The sequence below is a fragment of the Gekko japonicus genome, unplaced genomic scaffold, assembly GCF_001447785.1.
Source record: "Gekko japonicus isolate JY-2015 unplaced genomic scaffold, Gekko_japonicus_V1.1 scaffold149, whole genome shotgun sequence".
NCBI lineage: Eukaryota > Metazoa > Chordata > Lepidosauria > Squamata > Gekkonidae > Gekko > Gekko japonicus.
The window spans coordinates 586,223-612,936 of NW_015172556.1; the positions used below are offsets into that span (position 1 = coordinate 586,223).

At 41.0% G+C, this 26,714-nt stretch overlaps 1 protein-coding gene across 1 annotated transcript in view; it reads left to right on the forward strand.

Moving 5' to 3' along the window:
* WNK2 (WNK lysine deficient protein kinase 2) overlaps positions 1-26,714 on the forward strand; it is a 172,864-nt gene that overhangs the window by 67,050 nt on the left and 79,100 nt on the right. Inside the window, exons 7-10 of the mRNA XM_015421185.1 lie at positions 1,262-1,550; positions 8,550-8,746; positions 17,850-18,002; positions 18,855-19,046. Of these exons, the coding sequence (XP_015276671.1) occupies positions 1,262-1,550; positions 8,550-8,746; positions 17,850-18,002; positions 18,855-19,046 (831 nt within the window). The remainder of the gene's footprint in view (positions 1-1,261; positions 1,551-8,549; positions 8,747-17,849; positions 18,003-18,854; positions 19,047-26,714) is intronic.

A 26,714-nucleotide genomic window follows, 5' to 3' on the forward strand; every position in this document is an offset into this window, starting at 1 on the left:
TCTTTCCCTCCATGCTTTTTTCAAGAGCCCAAACCCAAGGATAGCTGGGTTCTTGAAAACTGGGGGAGAGGAGAGATAGGAGCCCTTCTTCCCACCATGTTGTGGTCCCAAGCAGAACTGGGTTCCTGTAGTTTTTGTAAAATGAGAGAATTCCAGTGGTAAAATGTTGGTGGCATCCCCAAGCCATTCCTGGGAATTCTGTATCATCTACTTTGGCCCTTAAGCTACACGGGTTGGATCCAACATCTGCTAAAATATATCCCCAACACATTTATTTTTTTGGTATGCATATGAAAAAAAATCCATTCTATTGCTAACATTCAATTGATATGTCACATGACCTAGTCAACAAATTTACATTGGGATGTGCTTGAGTCTGGCATAATGTTACTGCAGTGACAGAAGAATCTTATAAGAACTGAATTTTTAAGCTTCAGTTTCCTGATCAGTTAAACAGGAATAAATCCTAGAAACATTGGCCACATTCAAATGTATACAGAAGTATATATAAAGAAAAATAATAGTGTCTTTATATGATTTTTTCCAAAACTTTTTTCAAGCAGCTTCCACTAGCCATTGCACAGAGGATCTGAAGAAAGACCATGAAATGCATCATGACATTTCTATGCAATGATCACATTTATATAAGAGAAACATGGTTACCTCTCAGGCAATAATGTAACCTTCCTGCCCTTAGGCCTGTGATAGACAAAGTTTTTGAAGTAGGACCACCTTCTACGCTTACTGGCATGTGTCAGCCATGAAGTTCTGAAGACAATGACATTTAAGTCTTCAGAAGAAGGGTGGTGATTTCCACCAATTCTTTTCTACTTTTCTGATTCTGGTCGCAGAGTTTGAGAAGATACAGATGCCAACTCACATAGGAAGATACAAACCTCCTTTAGTGACCTACCATGGGGGATTTGTAGGGGAAATGCAGCTGTGGTTTTGTTACACATTGGAGTGCTTTTGGCCTGACGGTTTCTTATGAATCTGGTGAAGACATAAAACAAGAATTTATATAAAATGTAATTATTTATCAATGTTTGTAAGTTTTGCACATGCTGTATTGCTTGTTTTTATGCTAGTGAAACAATTGTTAATTTTTGTTGTGTCCTCTGTTTTGTTCTATCCTGTATATATTATTTCAAACCCATTCTAAACTTCTAAAAAAGAATATGATAGATACACATCTGTGTGTATACATTCATATATAATACTGATTCATGCTTGAACACGTATTTCATCACTTTTCCTTCAGGTTGATGCTGGATTTTTTCATGAGAGTGATGTCAAAATAGTTGCAAAGTCAATACGTGATAGAGTAGCATTAATACTGTGGAGAAGAGAGAGGATTTGGCCTATATTACAATCAGAGGAGCGTCGGGATTCTGACTGTTTAGAAAAGCAGAAGGCCACACAAGCACAACAGGTTCAGGTTACGTACCTTTCACACACTGGTCATCACATCCTGTCAGAACCAGAAGAACCTGAAGTTGACCAGCACCTTTCTCAGCAAAATCTACCCACAAGCGTTACTTCACTTGCATGTAAGTCTTGTACATGTGTTGCTTCCTGTGAATATTTCTAATTGTCCAAGTAAATTAAAATGCAATCACTCATTCATTCATTTAAAACATTTATAAAGCCTGCCTTTCTCCTAGATGACTAAGACCCAAGGTAGGTAACAGATTTGTGGAAAGTGCCATCAGGTCACATATGATTTATGGCAACCCCTTAGCGGTTTCAAGGCAAGGGATGTTCAGAAGTGGTTTGCCATTGCCTGCCTCTGTGTGGTCTGCCTTCCTGGGTGATCTCTCATTCATTTACTAACCAGAGCTGACCCTGCCTAGCTTTTGAGATCTAAGAAGATCAAGCTAGCCTGGACCATCAGGGTCAGGGCAACAGATTTAAAAACACAAAGAACACAAAAAAATTAAAAGTTATGTCAAACTGTTAAAACCATTTAAAACTACATAAAATAAACTTGTAGTCATCTATAAGGTATCCCAGGCCTTGAGAACCAGACTACAGATTCTGTGAAGATACTCCAAAAGGTCTCACAAAAAATTCTGCTTTGGAGTCCTTGTGGAATTGTGGGAGAGATGGAGCCTTCCTAATTGGTTCTGAAAGGCTGTTCCATAGGGCTGGAGCAACCACAGGGAAAACTCACAAACAATTTTGATCACGAAGAATGTAGGAAGTATAATATAGAACCTTGTAGAGCTGTGTTAACTGTGCTAGCAAACCTGTGGACAAATTTACAGATACTGGAGTGGGGGGGGGGGGAGAGATTGGGATCTGTTAGGTGGAATAGCCAGTTTTGCTACACTTGGAGGTAAATCGCAGCTTCTCCTCTCACTATGGTTTCTTATTATGTCCAAATTTGGAAATCCCAGTTGGTTCAGTATAAATGTTCTATATGGATGTGACTGGGCCCATAACCACAGTGGGGCATCTTGGGGCCACACCTCCTTGATTACCAGCCACCCCACAAAACCCTTTTTTCAAAGTTAGAATAATTTAGCTGCAGTGTGCTGCACTGTGGTGCCGCACCTGGTCCTGCCTGCACTGCCTTCTCCTCCTCCTGAATTGGTCGGCTTCTGAATGACTTCTCCTGAATTGCCCTCTCCCCCTGTAATTACCCACCTGGTCCTGCCTTCTGACTTGCTCCCTGTGACCTGCCTTGCCTGTTCTGCCCTCCCTACATGCTGGTGGCTGGAGGAGAATGGTAGGCTGCACAATTTGCACAAAAGCAAAAAAGTGTTGGGGTGCAGGGTGGGTTGGTGGGAGAGAGAATGCTGAGAAAGAGCTGTTAACCTTTTGCAGCAAATCAGTGCTGGGCCTGTTGAATGTTTTTGTGCCTCTGATGCTCGCAGTTGCAATAGCCACAGCAGCCATGGGGTGGCTGTGGGGAGCTGCCTGTACCGCTTTAGCACTGCTGCTGCTCTTGCAAGTGCAGCTGCTGCTGCAGCATGACCTCGGGGCAGACATTGCTGGCTTCTTCCAGGACCTTATGTCCCCAAACTGCGGTACATCCAGGCCTGTCTTTCACCCTTCCTCCTCTTCCTTGCCTCTTTTTGGAAGCTCCAGAATTGACATCCTTATAGGAAAGCAGGAGGAGGAGGGTTTTGTTTTTTTAATCATGCCTTACAAAAGAAACCCTAGCTGGCAGGGTCTCCACTGCGCATGTGTCCACCAGCCCCAGCCGTTGACTCCCTGAAGAAGCTACCGCTTCACATCCTTGTGTTGAACTGTGCTGCCATGCAGGACTTGACATTTGGCAGAGGGGAACCAAACCTGGGTTCACACATGCAATTCATGATCTTTTAATATAAATTAAAGGAAATAAATAATATTTTATTTTATTTAATTTTGGGCTGCCCCATAAGAAAAAAAATATGCCCCACAAGCCATAAAATCCTGGCTACAGACCTAGATGTGACAGTGTCTTTGTGGCCACCACAAGGACACTGATGCCATTTTGAAGTCATTTTAAATTGTGCAAGTGCCTGATTGGGCCCACAGTGTGGCAAGCTGAGGCAGTTTCTTCCTCACCGCACACCTTATCAAGTGCCAAAACACCAGCCTCCCTGCCCCCGCAACTGTTTCGTGGGAAATGAACATCATGCTGAGGGTCTGACCTCGGTACTTTTTTAAAATGACTTTTACCAAGCTACCTTAAATGGTTGTTCACAAGCCACCTTCCTTTCCATAATGTGAGCTCCTGATCCCCTTTTATATCCAAAGAGGGAACATGTGAGCGAGTGTCTCAGCCTTGAGCATGTGTGTTTTTTCCCCCAAGGGTTTTAAAGATTTCTGAAATAAGGTTAAGTGATGCAGGGGAATTGCAAGAAAGAAAAAGAAGAAATGAATGCTGTGAGAAATCTGTATTTTGTTTCCGAATAAAAAGGTTTAAGTACAGTGAAGTGGAAGACAGAAAGGGGCAGGGTGGCTGATGATCCTTAACTGATAGTGTGGAGGAGGGTCAAGCTATCATAGGCTTCTTTGACTATTCCCTGACTGTTTTTTGCAGCCAGCAAATAGAGGGTGAGCTGCATACATAGTGAGGCTTTGCAAGTAGCTTGGCATTGCAAGGGGAGTCAATATAGAATCTGTGGATCTTGCTTATGGTAGGAAAGAATGTAAATACCAGGTTAACTGAGTCTTTCAAACAAACTGGTTTGCTGTGTACATCTGGTTTGTGAAACTATGATAAAACCATAGAGTTTCCAGCAATTCCTAGAGCTACCCCATCCCAGATTTCCCCTGGAAATGACATCATCACACTTGCCCACTATCCCATTTCCCACTCCAACACTCCTGTGTTTGAATAGAACCAAAATGTGTTGGAGATATATGCTTCTAGGCTGACGTACATTAGATAATAATTGACTTTGTTATTGAAAGAATACCCAGAAAAACCCTTGAGAATACATGGACAAGGTTCTACACTTGGTTGGAAAACGATAATAATTTAAAGCTATAGTCAAGCAATACATTGATGAGGATACAGACAAGAGTTTTTGCTATACTGGCAATGATTGACTAAAAGTTTTTGAGATGAACATTTGATCAACATGGTTTAGTTATTAGGCATAAGCATTATAATTACTTGAAGATTTCCCCCTGTGTATGTATGTATGTTCGTGTGTTGAATGTATGTATGGAACATTTAATAAAAATATTGTAAAAAAGAGATAATATTACATTTCTGCCATCTTTTAGTAATATGTATTTAAATCAACTGTTGGGTAATATTCTGACAACTACGAGTCTGTGAACTCTACATACTTTATGGCACTAAACCAGTTAAAAGTTCTACCTATACAATATTAATCTTGTTCCACTAATACTTCAGAGATATTTTACTTTTGCTGTTTATGAAACATAAATACATGTTTAAAAACAAGTTCATATTTTCTTGCTATACTTACTATAAATGGTTCATACCGTTTGAATTCTTGTATTTTATAGCTAAAAGCCCTATAAATAATTTCCTTTATGCTGCCTGTGATATTCAAAGAGGGCAGAAATGTTGATTAATAATTTAGTATCTCTATACAACATTATGAGCCATAAAAACTGAGTCTTGGCTTCCAAATGCTGCTTTAACTTCGTATAGTTTCTCTTTTTTTCCTTTGTGGTTGGAAATGCTTTCTGTAATGAGATAGGAAATTTACCTATGTAGTAAACTCCTCTGCATTACTAAATATTCATGGTTTAATTTAAGACAGAGTAAAGCCAGAAATGGCTTTTGTTTCATTTTCTTCTAAATATAGAAGGAAAATTAATTGGAATCTTATACATTTATTGGTTGTGGGTTGAGTTTGGCTTGAGCCTGTGGTATCTAGGAGTGAGCTTGTTAAATTAGAAATATATTTATAAAGCCTATGCTCAACTATTTTTGGTTCCTAACAAAAGATTTTTTTTGTTTATTAGCATGTATGTGAGTGAAAGAAAATGAGAGGCACAGAAAGAGACACGCATATTCCCCAGTCATTTTATTATAAAACATAATGGTACTTGAATACAGTTGGAGATATTAGATTGTGTATCTTAATTCTGTTAACATTTAATCCTTAATATGCAGTTTGTCCTTCATTAAGGCGTTTTCCATGGTAAAAGTAATAAATTCTTTAGAGGCATGTGTGTTACAGGGTTAGTGAACTTAAGTAAACACATGCCCTTCACTGTGTACATCCTGCAAATGGGCAAAATCAATAATTGCCTGTACTTGTGCATCCTCTATTGTGACCTCCACCTTATAGAATGGCCTGTCTGAGGAGGTTACGAAGGTTTGCACTCTCCTGGCATTCCACAAATTATGCAAACCAGAATTATTCAAGAACTTTTTTGCACAGGTAAATAGTATGGCTGTGCTGTAGTGAAATGGTTTAGAAAGCTGCAATGGTGAAAGGATATGGACTGTGGCCTATCACTGTAAGTATGCTTTGACTGTGTAGTGTCTACATCATTTAGTGTGTCATGTTTAAATGCTTATATTTTGTTTCAGGTTTATTTCAGCTCTGTTTTAGGTTTCTGTTGGTCTTCAGATTTCTGGAGTCCAAACCCTATTGCACTGTTCACTGGATGTCTCATCCTGTTGTTTGTATTTGATTTATACTATGTAATATATCTTGAGTTTCAGCAAGAAAAGCCAACATGAATAAAATAAATAGATGAAAAATAAATATTTAAGATAAGCTTTACATATAATCTTTGTTTCCATTTGATGATGCTTCTCTTCCATCAGATTTAGACATCTTCTTTATAAGAAGTCAGTTACAAAATGACAAAATCCTCTTTTAAGGTATTGTTTTATGCCAATAAAGGCTAACTAACTGACACATTCTGGTGGCTCTGAAATGCACATGTAGGTGCTTACTCACTTTCTCTTATGAGCAAAAGGAATGCAATACACAGATGAACAAACCCCCATGCTCATTCAAAGCACTGACCTTCATAGAAAAGGACTGGTAGTCTCAGCATGATCATGGCTTTGGAATGAATCTATAAATATCTGCTTTAAAAGCTCCACTGTAAATCTTACTAGATAACATTACAGTGGCACAATCACAGTGCCCTGGTAACAGGGCTATACCCTTCTAAATCCACGGAAGTCAACAATCTTAAACTGGTGTACCTCTTCTGAGGATGGCATTGTCAGTCTGCTTGAATTCCTATAAAGGGGAAAGATGGGCTAGTTTAGAGTGCAGATGGATGGGTGGAAACAGCATTCTTAACTTTTTCCTATCTGTGCTTCCTCCCACTCCCCCCCCCCCGCTTCCACATTTTCCTCTTATGAAGAGAGGGAAACCCCCATTTTTAAACACAGTATCACATTTATTCTTTCCATAACTTGTGGTATTTGGGAGGCTTTCCCTTTTTAAACTGGATCAAAAATAAACCTTCTTTCATCCAGTTCAAAGAGAGGCTAGACTGAGGAAGTGTGATTGGCTCAAGGTGACCCAGTAAGCTTCCACAGCAGAGTGGGGATTCAAGCCTGAGTCTCCTAAGTCCAACATTTTAACCACTGTGCCACATTGGCTTCTTTCCCTGTGGGCTATCAAGAAAAAGCAGTTTGTCTAAGGCCAATGGTAAATACTTAATACCAGCAAGATGTATGAAGAGGTGAATTCCTAATTGCTGCCTCAGGTTGCAATCATTAGAACACTTCCGGGAAGTAATTTAATTGAATTGGAAGTAATTGACTCATTGAATAAAAAAGGACTGTGTTTTGAATAGATCTGCCTAGGAATGCTTCCACAGTCTTTTAGCCAGTGTATTAACTAGAGGTGTGCAACTTTTTTTAATTGGTACTTTTCAGTTTGGGTCTATTGGACTTGAAAAAAAATTGCAGTATTTCCAAAAAATCTGGTATGGTATTGGTGGGCTCGCTTGGCTTTTCCTGCAGCGCGGTTTAAACCGGGCTGCAGGAGAAACTGTCCCAGCCAGGAACTGCCTGTCCTGGGGAGTAACCTCCCTGCAGCAGTCAGATCCTGGCTGGAATGGCTTCTCCTGCAGCCTGGTTTAAACTGTATTGCAGGAGAAGCCAGCCCCAGGATCTGTATGCAAATTCTGGTTGGGACAGCTTCTTGTGCAGCCGGTTTAAACTGGACCGTAGGAGAAGCCAGCCTCAGGATTTGCTGTGCTACAGCAAACAGATTGTTCGGCACAGCAGATCTTTGGACTGGCTTCTCCTGCAGCTCAATTTAAACCAGGCTGCATGAGAAGCCAGCCCCAAGCTGAGCCAGCGGGAACAGTGTGTTTCCCCCAGCACAACTGATCCTCAGGCTGTCTTCTGTAGTCCTTTTAAACTTTGGAGGGACTGCAGTAGAAACCTGACAAAGGGCAAAGAGGTAGGAGCAGTCTGCTACTGCCTGTGAACTATTTTTGGATCTACCAGTAATTCCCGAATATATCCTGGATTTTGGGGGGATTTTTTCTTTTTCTTTTTTGGTTTTCCTGAGAAAACCTGGATACATTTGGGAAGTGGAAATATACCTCAAAAATACCAATAAAGTATCGGTTCAGGTAGATCTGAATGCACCCCCCTAATACTAACACCTAGTATTCCTAGATAGTATTTTACTTAATTTACTAGGTATAATCTTTTTAGTTGTATCTCTAACAGAACAATGAATATGAAGCTTTGAACAATGAATAGCTTTACTGCAGTGTTGCAAATTTGATGGTAAATCTACTGTGAAAATTTGGGATTGGACCTATTTTGGGTTTGGGTTCCTGTTGGTATTTTCTCTAGTGGCACCTTGATTATGGAATGTCCCTGCAGATATCCACTGGAAACCTTTGGCTTTCTCAGTTTTGGTGTTAGGCTAAAAAAATTCTCATTTCATCTGTGCCTTGAAGTGAATTATTTATTTATGTATCTCTCTGTGTGTGTTGTTTTATGATGTTCTGTTGGGTCTTTTTGTTCTTGTTGTTGTTGATGTTCTCTGCCATCTTTGGAAGCCTTTGTCTGAGAGGTAGGATTAAAATACAAGAATAGCTTTTAAATACATCTCTTTTTTAAAATCATTTTTCAGCTGATAGCACATTTGACAGCGGTCAGGGATCCACCGTGTATTCAGACTCCCAGAGCAGCCAGCAAAGTGTCATCTACTCATCTATGCCTGATGCAATACCTCCTGCTATTCAGAGGGTTTACAGCCCACCTCTCAGTGAAAGCCAGGTGTTGCCACCTGGTCTTCAGCAGCTGGGACCCTACCAGCAGCCATCAGTAGTAAGTCTAATGATTCTTTTAAATATATAGCATTTCTGAATCCTCACATATGACCTTTTTAAAAATACATCTGTTCTGGATTCCAGATAATGGATGCGTACTTCCTCCTTGTATTAATAGTGTATCAGAAGTGGTGTTATTACAATGCACATGCATATTTGTTTGTTTAGAATATTTCTATGCTGTCTCTTCAAAGTCCTACTCAAGGCAGCTTACAGTTAAAAGCTACAATATGTGTTACAGAATGTTAGATTTCCTTCAGTATATCAAGGGAAATAGTAACATTATATTTTAACCCAACTCAGTTTATTAGTTTTTCGGAGACTTGATGGGAAGTCATACACATAGTTGTGTGAAGTTTCATTTGTTGTGGTTTCTTGTTTGTCGTGTAGCCATATACTATTGTTCTTTCATTTGTTCAAGAACCCTAGCAGTCAGATATTTCGTCCAACTGTTCTAAAGACCAAGCATCTGTTCAGTACCTATGCTGTGGTTCTTTCCTTGGGTGCAATATTTCACAGAGAAGCAAAAGCATTTCTGTTATAGAAGCTCCAAAATGTAATAGCCAGTACCTGGCAAGGCATTCACACTTCCTCTCATGTTCTATTACAATGACCTTGGCCAAGAAAAATTAATGGAACTGTCACTGGAAGAAGAATTGCGAGTGGATGAACATAAACCTTTAGGTTTTTCCAATGACATAGCCGCCACAGATCTTGTATGTTCCTCTTCTGAGGTGACCAGGGTACACTGCTCTTGTACTAACTAGTATTTGTAACTTGTGAAGTACAGCAGTTCCCATAACTGCCGTTGCCAGAGTAATTCAGCTGTGGCTTTGACTCCAAATGTAACACCTTTTCCAGCAGAACGTAAAATAATTGCAGGACAAAGAAAAACATTCAAGCAAACTACAGCAACTAGGGCCTATTATGCATGCACGGCTTACTGCAGATTTTCTGAGCAGTAAGCCTTTAAGCTTGACTTTGGATTCTGTTTTCGCCTTACACAACATTCTTTTTCTTTTGGTGTATTCATTCTGCAGCTACAAAAAACCCCCAGTTTTTCTAAATTGGGGTGGAACATCACTTGTGACGTGTGGAGGGTGGCATCCAAAGGTTTTTTTAAAATTTGTGCAATTGCCCTGTCGCAGCTGCGCAGTAGCATCCAGCAAGCACCTTTCATTTAAATCCTTATGGTTCAGGTTTTGTGCATACGTTTTAGCCTTAGTTCCTTGAATGAAATGGAACCCAGGCAAAGAGGGGAAACCCACTGTTGAAATTGACTAGGGCTTTTTCTGCAATTGACAAGCAGCTGCAAAGCCCTGTTTTCCACATTGCGGAGCATGTCCCTATACATGTAGCAGGTGATACTATGGTGGAATAGTTCAGGAAGGTGTTTTATAGGGGAAGAGAGAGACTGTAGATTGTATGACCATAACAAGATGTAGTTTCATTCTGCTGCACGTATTACCCTGCGCTGCTTCCTCCCGCTGCCTGGTTTAAAATGGGCAACAGGAGAGGGGACAGCCCAGCAGGTGCAGCTCTGTGCTGCCTCCTCCCGCCTCCTGGTTTAAACCAGGCAACAGGAGCGGGCCACCCAGCCAGGGTTCCTCCAGTAGGAGAGGACCGCTCAGCTGGGAGTCATTTCTTTTTTTACAGCAATCTGTAACTAGTGATAGTTTCATAACGTTTGACTCTTGTAAAAAATTGAAAATGTAAAAAAATGAGGGGCACAGCAATGAATGGTAGAAGGTATGGCGTGGGTTGAGTGACCTGGGCATGGGAGTGTGACCTACAAGGGGTGGGGGGGATCTGATAGGGGGGAATCTGAGAGAATCTGTATGCTTTTGAATTACCTCCATCTTGGAAGCAAAGCAAGGGGGAAACTGGCAGCTCAGCTGGGAGTCATTTCTTTTTTTACAGCAATCTGTAACTATTGATAGTTTATAACGTTTGACTCAGATCACTTGTAAAAAATTGAAAATGTAAAAAAATGAGAGGCACAGCAATGAATGGTAGAAGGTACGGCGTGGGCTGAGTGACCTGGGCATGGGAGTGACCTACAAGGGGTGGGGGGAATCTGATAGGGGGGAATCTGAGAGAATCTGTATGCTTTTGAATTACCTCCATCTTGGAAGCAAAGCAAGGGGGAAACTGGCACAAAAGCACTCTCAGAAAACCCAGAGAAACAGTGAATGGAAAGCGAACAGCACTGAAGGGAGGAGAAACAATGCAGAACAAACAAAGAAAACCTGATGGACATGCATGGTGAAAGCGAGGCAAAACACCCTTGCATAATAGGCCTAGGATTGCAGAAGTTTTCAAATTGTACTGACTTAATGCTCATTAAACCCACTTGTCAGAGAGTGCTAGGCCTATCTACTGCAGTCTGGAAAAGACTGAAAGAAAGCTCGATTTTTAATGCCTCTTAAATATTCTGTACTTGTTCCTTCCTTTGCCTTCAAGAATCTAGAAATCAGCTCTACATATCAGCCTTTTCATCATGCTAGTAAAACTTGTGGCAAAAGTTCAGGTCTGCCTTTATTAAATTAATATTTACAGCATGGAATTAATGAAAAAGCCAGCTCTGCTCCATTGAAAGCAGAGAGCATCTCAGAAAAAGTTTCCAAGTTTCAGTCTGAACAACCAAGTAACCCACACTTAACCAGTCCTGCCACAAGCTTAGTACAGAACAAACATCACTGAAATAGAAAACTCCCTGACTTGAGCCGTACAAAGCATATGGGAACAGCCCTGCTAGTATAGAACATACTAGAGTTGTGGTACGTGGACTTCCTCATCACATCTTTGCTTCATTGAGGATTCTGAACAGTTCCCAGAATGATGTTGAATGTGTCTTGTTTTACCCAGAATGTCTTTCAGTCCATTAGGAAAATCACATTTGCCCTATTTTCCCTTTTGTTTCCAAAATGCCTGCATTCTAGTCTGAACAACCAAGTAACCCACTTTTAACCAGTCCTGCCACAAGCTTTGTACAGAACAAACATCACTGAAACAGAAAACTCCCTGACTTGAGCCGTACAAAGCATATGGGAACAGCCCAGCTAGGATAAAACATACTAGAGTTGTGGTAGGTGGACTTCCTCATCACATCTTTGCTTCACTGAGGATTCTGAACAGTTCCCAGAGTTATGTTGAATGTGTCTTGTTTTACCCAGAATGTCTTTCAGTCCATTAGGAAAATCACATTTGACCTATTTTCCCTTTTGTTTCCAAAATGCCTGCATTAAAACCTGAACAAGTCCAAAATGCTCCTGATCTCTTGCATTTGTTCCTCTTGCATTTGTATCAGTCTCCCTGCATTGAAAAAAATTCATCATATAAATACTATTACCACATAACTCTTAGCTTGCAGCTTTTCCATTAGCAATATCTTTGGAGCGTTGGTTGAGTTAAACAATTCAGCGTTGCAGCTGTGTGTATCAAAGCCAATTGTATCCTTATTGATTTTGCTAATGTTATTCAAAGTAGTAAATTGTGTATTTTGCTAAATTTTTGTTCCTCCCAGCAATAATTTTACTGAATCATTTAATTTTATCCTAATCTTCCTTCAGTGGATACACTGAGACAGCTTACTAAGATCTTATTGCCATATTTAAATAATAATTCATTAAATAAATCACTAGCATAGAAAAGTGCCAGCAAGATTTATGATTAGTATTTTGTAGCAAAATGGCTTTAGAATTTTTGTTTCTACCTCATCTTTTGTTCATCCTGCATGTCACAATGTTCAGGGAGTTCTTTTTCTTCATTTTGTCACAAGATTCCTAATTTTCTGCAAAATGCTAGTTTGTAGTAAACCAATGTGATTTAATAGTAAACGTATCTAATTTTTAAAAAATCTTTCATACAGAGCATAGAAGAATGTTTACATATTTAGGCTTTTACATCCCTAATGTGTTATCAGTCTGTGAGTACATGATTTTAGTTGCCAAAAAAAAAGTCCAGTACCAATAGATTTAGTTTTTCCTATAGAAAAGAGTTCGTTTATTTTCTAAAATTGTTGTTTATTGTTCATTTGCTTATCATTTCTGCTCCTGTATATTATGATGCTTATTGAATTTTAGTGGCTGTAAAGCTCTTCTCTGTCAACAATAGGACATTTGAAGGAACATTAATTCATAGGGTCACCATAAATTGGAAGCAACAACAGCACTTACACATACACACACACACACAGAGCCCTTTCACTAGTGTGGTCCGCTGATTAAGAGAGTAATTAAACGAATGCTTGTATATGGCATCAAAAGCCAACCTATGAAGCTTGGCTGGGATGGGGATATATGTTTGATAATGCTGTACTCAAAGGCTGGGATATATGGACTCTTGGCAGCACCTTGGTAAGACTATACAGAATGGTTTATGCCTCACCACAACTGTCTGTTGGCAGTCTTATCTACAACTTTTCTTCTCTCTCTGCCTTTGGGACTAAATCTAATTGATTGATGGGTATTTTGTAGAGATTACTGTATTGGATTTTTTTTGGCTTATTAATCAATTTGTTGTATATTTCTGGCATTTTGGTAGGGTGGGTGGTTTATTAGGCTGAGGGTGGGAGAGGGCTGGATTTGATGTTTCATTGTTTTGTAGGTTGTTACTACTGTTGGGGTGGCCAAGACATGACAGTGGAACAAGGTAGTATGTAGGAAGGGGACAGAGATATGGTAATGCTCTGTCTTCTTCCTGCCTTTGTCCCATCCAATGGCATGCTGGTTGTGGGGCTAGGAAAGCATACATTTCTCCGACACTGGTGTTGTGCCATACCAGGTCTATTAATAATAAGAGGTTTTTCAGTCCTACACCAGTCCTGGACTAATGGGTAGGGGGAGGTGTGATGTTGCTTATCCAGAAGTCTTTCTCCTTCATGGTGCTCCCCGTGCCAAAAATTACTGGCATTGAATGTGTTGGCCTCGTGTGGGAAGCCAAGGAGAGTTTGGCTATCCGGTTGGTGTACCGACTGCCTCCACACCAGCAGATAACCTGCCAGGCTTGTTAGAAACTGTATCTCGTGCTTTGGAGTACCCCAAACTTTTAGTTCTGTGGGACTTCAGTGTCCATGCTGATGTGATACAACCTCCTCTCAGGCCAAGGACCTAGTGTTTTCCATGGCGGTGCTGGGACTCTCCCAATTTATTTTGGCTCCTACACATCAAGCAGGCCACGCACTAGATCCTATTTTTGGCATGGGGATTAATGTGGATCTGATGGCTATAGATGGTCCCATGGTCAGACCACTTCCCCCTGAAGGCCTGGCTAGGCATTCCTAACCCTCCCTGTTTAGGCAGCAAGCAGATTTATGCTTGCCTGCACAGCTGGATGGACCCGATTGGGTTCCAGAATGCTCTGCGGGATCTGATGCCCCGTGGCGCTACATTAGATGAGCTGGTGAAGGACTGGCATGGCCAGCTCCCCGAGGCCATCGATGAAATAGCTCCCCAGTGCCCTTTCTGTCCTTGTACCAAGTTAGCTCCATGGTACACCCTGGAACTACGGAGGATGAAGGAAGTACTGAGATGGCTAGAGCAAGGGTGGCGGCATACTCATGACAGAGCTACGAGAACATCATATAGATCATTTATGAAATCTTATGAGATGGCAGTGAAGGCCACTAAAAGGACTTTTAATGCGGCCTCCATTGCATCTGCTAGCTCTTGCCAAGCCCAATTATTTAGGACTATTCAGTCTTTGACTACCTTGCCTCAAGGCAAGCAAAATGATAGGGGATTGGCCATTGGCTATGAGTATTTGCAAGCTATTTTGCAGAAAGTCTTGTCACTCTGCCAGGACCTCCCTGTCACACTTGATACAGAAAGGGAACTGGAAGCCCCTTGTCTGTCTTCTGGTCCAGTTTTGGACCACTTCAGTCAGCTCTCCAGTGAGGAAGATCCTGGCGGCTGTAAGGCCTACCACGTGCCCCCTTGACCTGTGCCCATCCTGGCTAGTTAAAGCTTGTGAAGATGGGGTTTGGGGCCCCTTGGGAGAGATTATCAACTTATCCCTCTCTTCAGGGGTATTCCCAAGGGGCTTGAATGAGGCTGTGGTGTGTCTGCTTCTCAAAAAACCATTTCTGGACCCTGCGGTCCTTGCCAGCTACCACCCAGTCTTGAATCTTTCATTTCTGGGTAAGGTAGTTGAGAGGGCGGTGGCTGAGCAGCTCCAGGTTTTCGTAGATGATGCTGCCATTCTGGACCCCTTCCAGTCCAGCTTCAACCCTGGCCATGGGGTGGAGACTGTTCTGGTCACCCTCACGGATGACCTCCAGAGACATCTGGATCAAGGTGGGTTGGCACTGCTGTTGCTTTTAGGTCTGACAGCAGCATTCAACATGGTCAACTATGATCTGTTGACCCACCACCTTCCTGACACTGGGATATGGGGGACTGCTTTACAGTGGCTGTTCTCATTTCTCCATAGTCAGGGACAGAGGGTGGGGGTAGGGGAGAGGAAGTTCCTGTGCTACCCATTTGAATGCAGAGTGCCTCAGGGAGTGATCCTCTCTACAATGTTATTTAACATCTACATGCTCCCCTTTGCCCAGTCAGTTCTGGGGGTTTGGACTGAGTTGTCACCAATACGCAGATGTCAACCAGCTCTATCTGTTGATGGCTGGCTGGACACCACCCCAGACATTTTGGACAGAGAGTTAAGAGGCGTAGGCTGGATGCCTGCAGCAGAGCCGCCTGAAGTTGAATCCAGTGAAGATGGAGGTCCTGTACCTGAGTCATGGGGGACTGGGGTCGGGAATCATACTCCCAGTCTTCAGTGGGACACCATTGGTGCCAGTGCCACAGGTAGAGTCTTGGGGTGATGCTGGATCCCTCACTTACTATGGAGGCCCAAGTCACTTTGACTGCCAGGCAGCTGGTTACCTATCTTACCCCTCAGGACTTAGCTACAGTGATCCATGCAATGTTCACTTCCATGCTAGATTAATGTAACTCTTTTTACACGGGGTTACCCTTGGGCCTGGTCTGGAAATTGCAGCTAGTGCAGAATGTGGTGGCGTGCTTACTGACGGTGACACCTTTGTTGGCATGCATTCAGCCGGTGTTGTGCCAACTGCACTGGATGCCGATCAAATACCGGATCTGGTTCAAGGTTATGTTTTTGACTTTTAAAGCCCTATGTGTCCTGGGACCATCATACCTGCGGGACCGCCTCTCCCCATATAAGCCCCTCTTTACACTCTTCCAATCAGCACCTCCTGGTGTTCCCCAGCCCAAGGGATGTCTGCTTAGCCTCAACCAGGGCAAGGGCTTTTTCGGAGAAGTTCCACAGGGCCTGTAAAGCAGAGCTGTTCTGCCAGGCTTTTGGTTGAGGTGGTGGATGTTCAACTATTCTGGCCTCTCCTGTTCACGGCCCCTTCCTAGTGCCATGCTGCTTAGACAACATTACTTGGGCACTGGAGCTTTTATTCACCTGGCATGAGGCAAAGGTCCTTTCTATTATTGTTTATTGTGCCATCTGTTTGTTTTATTGGCTTAATCACTTTTATTGTTTTATGAATCTTGGGTTGTAAGCCGCCCTGAGCCCACTCATGGGATAGGGTGGGGTATAAATTAAATAAATAATAACAACAACCTCCTCTAGATATAAATGGCCCTGATGAAGTATAATGCTATACCGAAGGGCTTCTTCATCAATTATGAACTGGTCTGCCTGCTGGGATTGTTTTCATGGTCCCTCTTCTAATGGCCTCTGCCTTCTGAGATTAGAAAGGCAGTGAAAAGTGCAGTGGTGCCCATTGATGAGAACACCACTGGATGCCTTTTCTGTTGCCTTTGCAAACCAGGCTTTTGTTCTTTATTTCTTCTGTCTGTCCTGTTGTATGGCACTTTGGCTGCCATGTCTGAAGCTGTTCTTTGTTTTGTGTTATATTGGTTTTTTTATATTTGAAATGTATTTTATTGTGTTTTATTGATTGTTCATTGCTTCCTTGGCTTCTATGGTGGAAGAAAGGAGGCTGACATTTTTTAAATAATAATAAAAAAGGTTTCCCACTTCTCACAATGCCACAGTCAGGAGTTGTAGATAGTGGCAGTGGTGAGTGGCAGGGGAGTCTCGGTTTTTGTCTTCCTCCATTCTTCAGTGCCCAAGCTCTTATTTCTTCTACCCTTGCCCACTAATATATGATGCTTCCTGGATATTCCTACATCTGTAAGTGAAGTTGTAAGATGGAAATAAAAATATTTCTATTTAGTGCATTTTTGCCCCGACTGCTTCCAGAGAGCTCAGAATAGTATACATTTTATCTTCACAACAACCCTGTAGGATAGGTTATGCGGAGAGGCAATGACTAACCCAAGATCACCCAGTAAGATTTGTGGAAGTGAGGATTTATACCTCCATCTCACTGCTCCTAGGCCACTTCTGCATTGTCATTTTTTTAAAAAAAGATACTGGTTTATTTCAAAAGACAGATAAATGTAGTGTTCAGACACAAAACAAGTTTGATTAATTTTCTGATTTAAACAGCTACAAAAATAGATTCTACCTAAGTCCGCCAATCATTGAGCTGTACTGTAACGTGGCAAAAAAAGTTTCCAATTTTCTTAATTAAAAAGTTTACAGCGGCCACAGTAATCTAAAGTGATATGGTATTTCATTCTCTTTTTTAAAAAAACGCACTCTTCTAAAATAGGTCTCTAAACAAAAACACTCATTATGATTTTTAAAAATGTACAGATGGTGGCCCCAGGGCACCTGTGTATTGGAAATGTATTGTTGTTTCCTGGGGTTGCCTTTGAGTATATTCACTATTTCCACAGGATTTCAGCTCATGGCATGAAGTCTCCAGCTGCATCTCTCAATCCCCACAGTCATGAGCCCCATGCTTGTTTTCCTGGGATATTCTATACTTCCCACATGCTAGGATGGCAAAACAAATCTGTTTGTTGTTGTTACTTACCACTGTGAAAGATCCATTCCACTAATCCAAACTGCTCTGATTAACAGTGGGCCTTGAACAGCTGTATTATTGCCTTTGGAGGAACAATCATCTGAACAGAACTTGCTGTTCCTTATAGTTGAGAATGTTCATAGGATACAGCTTTTGTAAAGTAATGTTTTTTTCTTTCTTTTAGCCTGGGCTTCCAGTGGTTCAGGCTCCACCTGCTGTTGTATCTCAGCGACCACAACATTATCAAGAACCAGCAATCCCGTTCCCCACTATCCATTCCACCACAGTTGCCCCTGCACAGATGAGACAACCTCAGCCTGTGTTAGCAAGCCAGCAGGTGAGAACTTCTCTGCCTTTAGAGGAAGATGCTGAATTAATATTGAGGCATTTCAGGATTGCTTGTGCATTATAACAAATTAGTTGTGGGGGGGGGGGTTGAACCTTTCTAGAAACAAGTTACTATTTGAAACAAATTCCTGTTCACAAGAGCTGAATGATCTAACATGTATTTAGGGAGACTGGGGTTTTAAGTTTCTCGTTTCTTCTTAAGCCTTCTAGGTTTATTTCTTCATGTCATTTCCTGAATGTAGCTTCTCTGATCTGGGGGAGGAGGACTCAACTCACCACTAGAGGCGATTGTTGCCCATCAGGCTTCTCAGTCACCTGATCATGGAACTCTATCCTTTTTCTCATACTTGCATTCTACCCACCTTCACTGCTGGTGAAGCAGATGCCAGATTACTTATACTCTGAGATGAATGCAGATGGTGAGGGGAAACGCACAATGAGTGGAAAGCAAAGGCGGCTGCAGCTCCAAAGAGCCCCACTGTCATTGCCATCATTTGTCCTTTCTTTTCTTTCCCCCTGGTTCTGTGCTCTAACTCAGCCTATGTGGACAGTTCAAAAAAGAATCAGTGAGCAAAAGGCTATACGAAACTATATGGCTCTGTGCCCAGAACTGCAACTTTCTCGCACACATAGCCACCTCTGTCACAGGGATACAGATAATATCTTTTCAAGGGGCGAGGTGGGGTTGTAGACCATGCATCTCTTTTTTTATGTGTTGCCATTATCTTTGGTCAACTGGGTTTATGACTTTCCCAGTACCTTGAAAAAGTGCTTTTTTCTTGTGCCCTGAGATGCCAGGAGCTCTTAGGGAACTTATGTGTGTTTCTTTTTTCTTTATCAGCAATCCATACCGCCTCCAGCTCCTCTACAGCAGGTCCTAGCCAACCAGCCCATTTGTGCAGTGCAGCAGCCTGCACCTCATCTGTTGCCCCAGTATCAACCCCCAACTTCTCAGGTGGCAGCTACCAGTGCATCACTTGCCCCCCTGCAGATTCCCCCTGTGCAGCCACTTCAGCAAGTCCAACCTGGTCAGGTAAATTAATCTGATAATTCAGATAATATTTTTCATTTTGTTGCAAAACATTTCATATTGGTAGCACTTTGTTGCTAACAGATTATATGATAATGTTTGCAGTTCCTATGTAGCTTCTATGAATTTTTAATTTATAAAGGCTCCAGAAATGTATAACAGTAATAATTTATTCATATTAGTACTTAAAATAAACTAAGCATGTTAATTTTGTTGAAACAAGTAGCATTAAAGCTTGAAAGGTTATACAAATATTGTCAAGGAAGAGGTAAGTATATGCAAAGTATTTATTTTATGTAGTACAGAAAGTTGATGCAAAAGCAAAAAAGAATATTGTGGCACCTTAAAGATTTATTTATTATGGCTTAAATTACTATAAATTAGCATGTACCTCAGATGGCAATTATGTGTATCATACTCACACACTAGTTTTTCATATATCTGATATTATTTTTATTTCTGTTATTTATAGCCTGTCTTTCTCACAGGAGAATTACACATAATGCATCAGTACAGTCAACAACATGGGACATTCAGTAAACAACACATTAGGATTTTAAAAGTCTGGAATCACAATCTCAGGTCATAATACATGCATCTAGCCCAGAAATGCTTATGAATAAGTCTATTAGTCAAAGGTGCCATATGATTCCTTTCTGTCTTTCCACAACAGACTGACACAACTCCTCATCTGGAAGTTGATGGAAATTGATAACTCTTACCCAAATAAAAAATATCTAAGGGGGGAAGGATTAGGCCTTTATGAATATTTTTAAACCAATGTATTCTTTTATTACAATTAAAGGTTCAAAGAGTTAAGTTCTTAAGAGAGCCAGTTTGGTGTAGTGGTTAAGTGTGCGGACTCTAATCTGGGAGAACCGGGTTTGATTCCCCACTCCTCCACTTGCACCTGCTGATGTGACCTTGGGTCAGTCACAAGCTCTGGCACAGCTGTTCCTGAAAGAGCAGTTTGTATTCTCTTTATAAAGCTTGTACATTCTTTCCACTTGTTACTTAGTTGTCTTGGGATGCAGTGGTTATCAAGTACTCTGAATGCCACTCCCAGCAAGGTTGCTAGGGAAGGAGAAGTACACACCAGAGTGGGGATTTCAGCTTGGCCATTCATTTCAAACATTGATATGGCCAAGATGATGAAAGCAGCAATGACAGGTTCCTCACTATTCAGGAGACAACCAAATACTGTAATAACCAAAAATGACAGTAACTGCTTCATCTCATAAATACCAGCACACACTCCTTTAAAAGTTCTGATACCTATAGTCCTTAGCAATGGCTCAGCTCTTTTAAAAACAACTGTAGCCCTAGGAAATCCTGCAAAAGAACCCATCCTGCTGACATACTGTTTCTTTTCAAAATTGTTAAGCCCCATATTTTCTGTACTATTCAAGGAAAGAACAAATGGTGGTGATAGTAACTTTTTTTTCCTGACAGCTTAGGCACGGACACAAGAATCGCAAATACCTGTCACCAACAATTTATCGTGCTGTCCCTATTTTTTAAACTCTACAATGTAACATGTAAATTATTATTTACTTCATTTACAGTCACCCTTCAACTGAAAGCAATGCAATAGATTATCATGCATATACAGCCAAAAGTGGAATAAAGCTGGATTGTATAAATTACAAAGCAAAGCATTAAAACAGTATTAATGCATCCAACAGAACTGTATAATACACACAGCAAACAATGCAATAAAACTAGACTGCAGAACAATGAGATAAAACAGTTTAATATATACAACGAACAGATCAATGAAAACTGCCTAAAATTCCACATGTATTAGCCACAGCTTTATTCTGTAAAATGCCCTCCTGAATAATTCCATTCTATGCATCTTGTGGGATGGTAAGAACATGACAGCCTTCCTGACCATGTCATGCAGGCCATTCTACCACATGGGGGCCACAACGAAAAATGCGTCAATGCTTTGCAAGGTGGCACCTTCGGAAGGCTTCACTCAGATAACGGAAGCTATTGCAATGGAACATATCAGGAGGGGTGGTCCTCAAGATATATGGTTTCTAGCCCATAATGGGCTTTGAATTGAAGCCAGAAACTAATCAGTAACCAATGGAGTGACTGCTGGATTAGAATAATGTGCATGCTGTGCCAACCTATACCAGCCGGAGTTTGAGCCCCACCCAACCACATAGATTGTTCCTGCATTCAGTTCTAATCTGCACAGATTTAGGCTGCAGTCCTTTGCACATTTGCAAAACAAATAAGTACAAGTTAAACACAGTTGGATTTACTTCTCACCAAACAGGCATATGCTTGGGCTAGAAATACCATTGCAAAAAAGTTTGAGTCCAGTGGCACCTTTTAAGACAAACATAGTTTAATTCTAGGTATAAGCTTTCATGTGCATGCAAACTTCATGAGATACCCATTGCTAAGGACTATGGGTATCTGATGAAGTGTGCATGTACACAAAAGCTTATACCCAGAATTAAATTTTGTTGGTCTTAAAGGTGCCAGTAGACTCAAACTTTGTTCTATTGCTTCAGACCAACACAGCTACCCACCTGAATCTAAATACCATTACAGTTAGCTCTGCAGGCAGTATTTTTTTAACCACTAGATGGCTACAGTTTGGAGGGCATGGTACTTTTGTCAAGATAGCCAAGTTAAACAACAATAAAGAAGAGTTTTGCAGCACGTAGATACTGATTAATTGTTATTTAAATTGCAAGACTTTTTGGCCCCACTGTTTACATGTTTTACAGGACATTTTTGTTTAGAGTTGGTCCAGTCCAGTCTAAGTTCATAGGATTGTATTTAAGGTGTCACCAAAACATTTTTTTAAACATGTGCATTTCCTGAAGAAAATGAAAAAAGGAACCAAGGTGCAGAATAGGGGAAAGAGAATCTAGTCATAGGAAGAAGCAAAACAATATATAAATCCTGAATATAGAAAGGCAGGCAGAGATATCCAAACAAAGGAACATAATGTTCAGGCCTCCGTGAGGAAACTCTCTTATTTATTTCTGGAAGTTCAGCATTACCATTTAAGTAGCTTGAATCATCTTCATGCATGCTTAGTTAATAATGATGGGATCAATGGATTATAGATAATTTGCATGGCATGCATACTTCAGAATGTGTCTCTTTTCCCCTTGAGCTCTTGTTTATATCCATCACCTATGTCCTCACTATTTCTTCTTCTAGTTCTTTTATTGTTCCTTCTGTGCAGCAGTAGAAATATGGGCTTGGGTGTTCAGCAGCCACTCCTCCAACTAAGAATGACTTAAGTTTGTGGGGGAGGAGAGGGAGGTTTCTTTTTACCAACTTCTCCCTTCTACTGCAGACTTCTAGTGTGTTCCCCACACTGTTCCTTCAAGTCCATTGTTCTGCAGGAGCACTATTGGGGGTGGGTGGGTGGGTTTGCAAAAGGCTAGAGAGAAAGGGGAGCAGTAATGACTTTCTCACTGAATTCTTTTCATTGGCTTGTAGGAGAAGAGCTCTTATCTGAACTATTCTGTTGGTGAATGGTACCTTTTTACCTGCTTTTGGGGGGCTCTATAAAAATAGAAATATAGAATGGATTGTCTCAGAATAGAAGGTGCCTAAACAAACTGGGGAAAAGTTTCTGGACCTGATTAGATTGTTGTGCTGTTTGTTTCTAACATTAAATCTACATACTTGCCATCAATTCATAGGTAATGTTGCCCTATGCTATGTCCAAATGAACTGGGCCTCATTCAGTATTAAAGTGTGAACAAATTTCTGCTGATGGAAAGACAGGGCAATTTTCTATCAGTTCTGCCCTCCAACTGCAGGCTTGTAACTCCCTTTACGCTTTTCCTGGGATTTCCTGTTTCTGAAGAGGACCGTAGGAGAGCCATTTTGAGCTGTAGCAGTAGACAGGATGAAGAAGTTCTGTTCTGCTGATGGCAATCCTAACTCTAAATGAAAATTTACCATGGGGTCCAAGTCTATTAATTTTATTTCTTTCTAAAACCACCTACCTGAATACATATTTACCGGCAGGTAGATGCACTACTCACTGTGTATCTTCAGAATACCTCTGTAGTGCATTTATTGAATAGTTTTACCAGTTGTTATGTTCATTACCTGATACAGGCAGTCATAGGACTGGTTCATTCTGTGTCATGAACTTGAACTGCTATTTTTCAGTGATACCCTCAGGCTGAGGACAGACTGGCAGTATGAAGTGTGAGGGAGGCGGAGTAAAAAGACCCGGATCAAGTTGTGCCCGGGATTCCCAGTTGCACTGCACCTACTGATGCGGGAGCATACTGGGGAGGAGGCGCAAGGGAGCGTTTGCACTGTTGGTCCGCCCCTGGTGGAGGCACAGCTGTAAGTGGCTTTTTTTCACTCCAGCGACATGCGCCTAAGCGCATAGGTGCAGCAATGCAGCTTGTTTGCAGCTTTTAGTGTGCACACTTCCAGGAAGTGGGATCAACGCACTCTCCAGGGTTTGCTACAGCTTTCACCTGGTACTTTTTTAACACAGTAGGGAATAGTCATAAGATGGGTTGAGTACGGCTGGGGAACGCCTGACAGCTGTGGCTGTATGTGGCCCCTTTAATCCGTTCATGAAATGTGCCTATATCGGTCCAGACTGCCAGTTTGAACACAGCCTCAGATGAGAACAAATGCCGATATATTGCTCCTGCATCTTTTTTCAGCACCTTCTTTCCAAACAATACCCTATAATAACATGTGTGGTGTAGCTCCAGAACAACATTTCATGAGGCTATAGAAGCTACTGCTGGAAGGGCACCATAAATGCACTCATCAAACCACTTTGTATACTCATACAGACTTTGTGTGGATCCGCAGCCTATGATAAATATACCAATGTGCTGTACTGTTGTATTGATAGAGGAATGGCAATTAAAATTAGATGTCAGTAGGACTAGCAATATTTCAACAAAGGACCCAGCAACAAGATATCAGTACAAAATTAACATATTGCTGAACAAGTTCTTTATACTTTAACAGTATATTCAAAGTTGATATTTTTTATTCCAATGGAAAAACTTCATGAAGAGACCGAGGTCCCCATGCAACAAGTACAAGTACGAACTTTCTCGAGCTGACTGTTCGTTTCGACCTTTGTCTTCGTCAGATGTCAGTTTCTGATCTTTTCTATTCAGAGTTTCCAAAAATTCCAACAATAAGTGTCAACATTTCAAGAATGGCTATTCAAAGCTCCCTCATTCACAAAATTTTTCTTCCGGAAACTCTGAATAGAAAAGACCAGAAACTGACATCTGACGAAGACAAAGGTCGAAACGAACAGTCAGCTCGAGAAAGTTCGTACTTGTACTTGTTGCATGGGGACCTCGGTCTCTTCATGAAGTTTTTCCATTGGAATAAAAAATATCAACTTTGAATATACTGTTAAAGTATAAAGAACTTGTTCAGCAATATGTTAATTTTGTACCAGTAGGACTAGCAATGACAGCAGAAAGCCATAATCCATTCTTGTTAACCTTATTTTTTTTCCCCTCCCAGAAATAGAGGAAGGTAGTGCAGAACCCAGGGCAATGAAGGAAGCAAATGGATCATACATATCTTTTAGAGGTCTCTTTAAATTCTGATTCTTCGATCTTGGCTTACAGTAGTATATATAAACGCAGTGAATTTACTTGCTCCTAAAGTTGCTATATGCCTACTGGAGGTGGTTGATTTCCCACCTCCAGGAGCCATTGCTTGCTAGCCGCTGGAGTGGCTGGCAGAAGAAAAAATATAAAATTGCCATAGGGAATGGCATGTAGTGTTCCCTCTAAGCTGAGTTAGTGTGAGCTAGCTCACCGTTTTTCAGCCTCCGGCTCACACATTTTTGTCTCCGCTCAGGAAGGAGGACTCCAGAGCAAACTAATTTATACAGTAGCCAAATCACTCGCTCACAGCTTTTATGCCAGTAGCTCACAAAGTAGAATTTTTGCTCACAAGCCTCCATAGCTTAGAGGGAACATTGCATGAGGTAACTTTCAGGAGGAAAAAACACAGAAGTTATGTCAGTCATCTCTAGGAATCTCTGGGAACCCCAGGGCTTTACCATAGATTTTCTGGTGATTCCTAGAGAGGACTGATATTGCTTCCTCCCCCCCCCCAAAAAAAGTAACCATCGCCAACAGCACTCCACCATGTTCCCACCCCTTGGACTTCTTCTCTTCCTTAGCAAGTCTTGCCTCCTGAATTGCTAGTTGGCTATCTTAAAGTTATGTTCACTCACCAGTCTTAGGGTTTTTTCACACATGTTATTTCAGCAGTTGTGTGGCCCTGCTGCATCTTTACTTTTCTTCTCTGCACGAATTTTGCTCCCTCTAGTGATCTGTTTCTCTGTTGGTTTTTATGAGCACTTTTAAAGTGCTCATTAAAAAAACAACAAGGAAAGATTGAAGCAACCACTATAGAAAAGCAAAACATATGCAAAAGAAAAAAATACCTGGGATGCAGGCACACAACCAACAGAAATAATAAGTGTAAAAAAACTGTTATCTCTCACTGCTCACCCTAAAACAATTTTTGAGTCCAGTGGCACTTTTAAGCCTGACAAAGCTTTCATGTGCAAGGCACACCCTAAAAGAGTTCTCTTGCTTAGCTGCAGTGATCGGCTGTTGGGGAAGGAGACTGGAAAAAGAATGAGAGGGACATGGAATTTGCAGTAGTAGAGGCCTGGTTCTGTCAGGGTTTTGACAAGCAAAAAGCTTGCTATAGACCCTGGAGCATTCATTGTGTGAGTGAATACTGGATGAGAGATCTGTTTCTTGCCTATAAGCAACTGTTAGTCACCACAAGTGATGACTCAAGCAACAGTCTGTATATTCTTGTTAATGTCTTGTAGCATTTGCTGTTGTTGCAGGATGTAATATCACTATGGGGACTACAGCTTTATTCTATAGTGCAAGATTTATTTAAAATGAAGAACCACATTTATAACAGAAGTTGTTATTATGTAGTACTTAAATGTATAAATAAAATAAGGCAAATAGGTTTCAGAACTTAATTTTTTTATGCTGAATGTTCATATTATGTCAGTTTGCATTATGCAGAACTCATATCTTCAGTAGAAGCATATTCAGTAGAAACTTATTCAGTATGTAATATGGAGCTCTGTAAACTCTTGGAGGATTGGCTACATTAGGGGTGTGTGGCCTAATATGCAAAGGAGTTCCTGCTACAAAAAGAGCCCTGAATATATTCATTAAATGAGGATTTCCTAAAAGTTGTTTTACTGCTGAACAGTGTCACATATATCTGTATTCTTGTAAAAAGTGTGTGATAAATAATATGTATAAGTTGATACTTCTTTTTGTGTTTTATATAGTGTCTCCAATACATGTACTGAATTCATTAATGAAGCTTGTTACATTACTTAAGTGTTTCTCAAACCTTTATGAAAACATGTCCCACCTTCCAAAACTTGTTGTGCCAAATATGCTTGCAGGGTTGTCCAGTCCTGCACTGCTTGAATCCCCACAAGGCTGTCTTTTCCAGGGGGTTGCAAAAAAAAAAAATTCTCTGTATTTTTTGGTTCGAATCTATTGGACCCTCCCCCCAAAATTGGGACTCCCAAAAAATCCTGGATCCCAATATCGGTAAAGTATTTGGATCTGGGATTTTTCAGAAATCCTGAATTTTGTCAGGTTCACTAGCCCCAAGAAGAAAAGA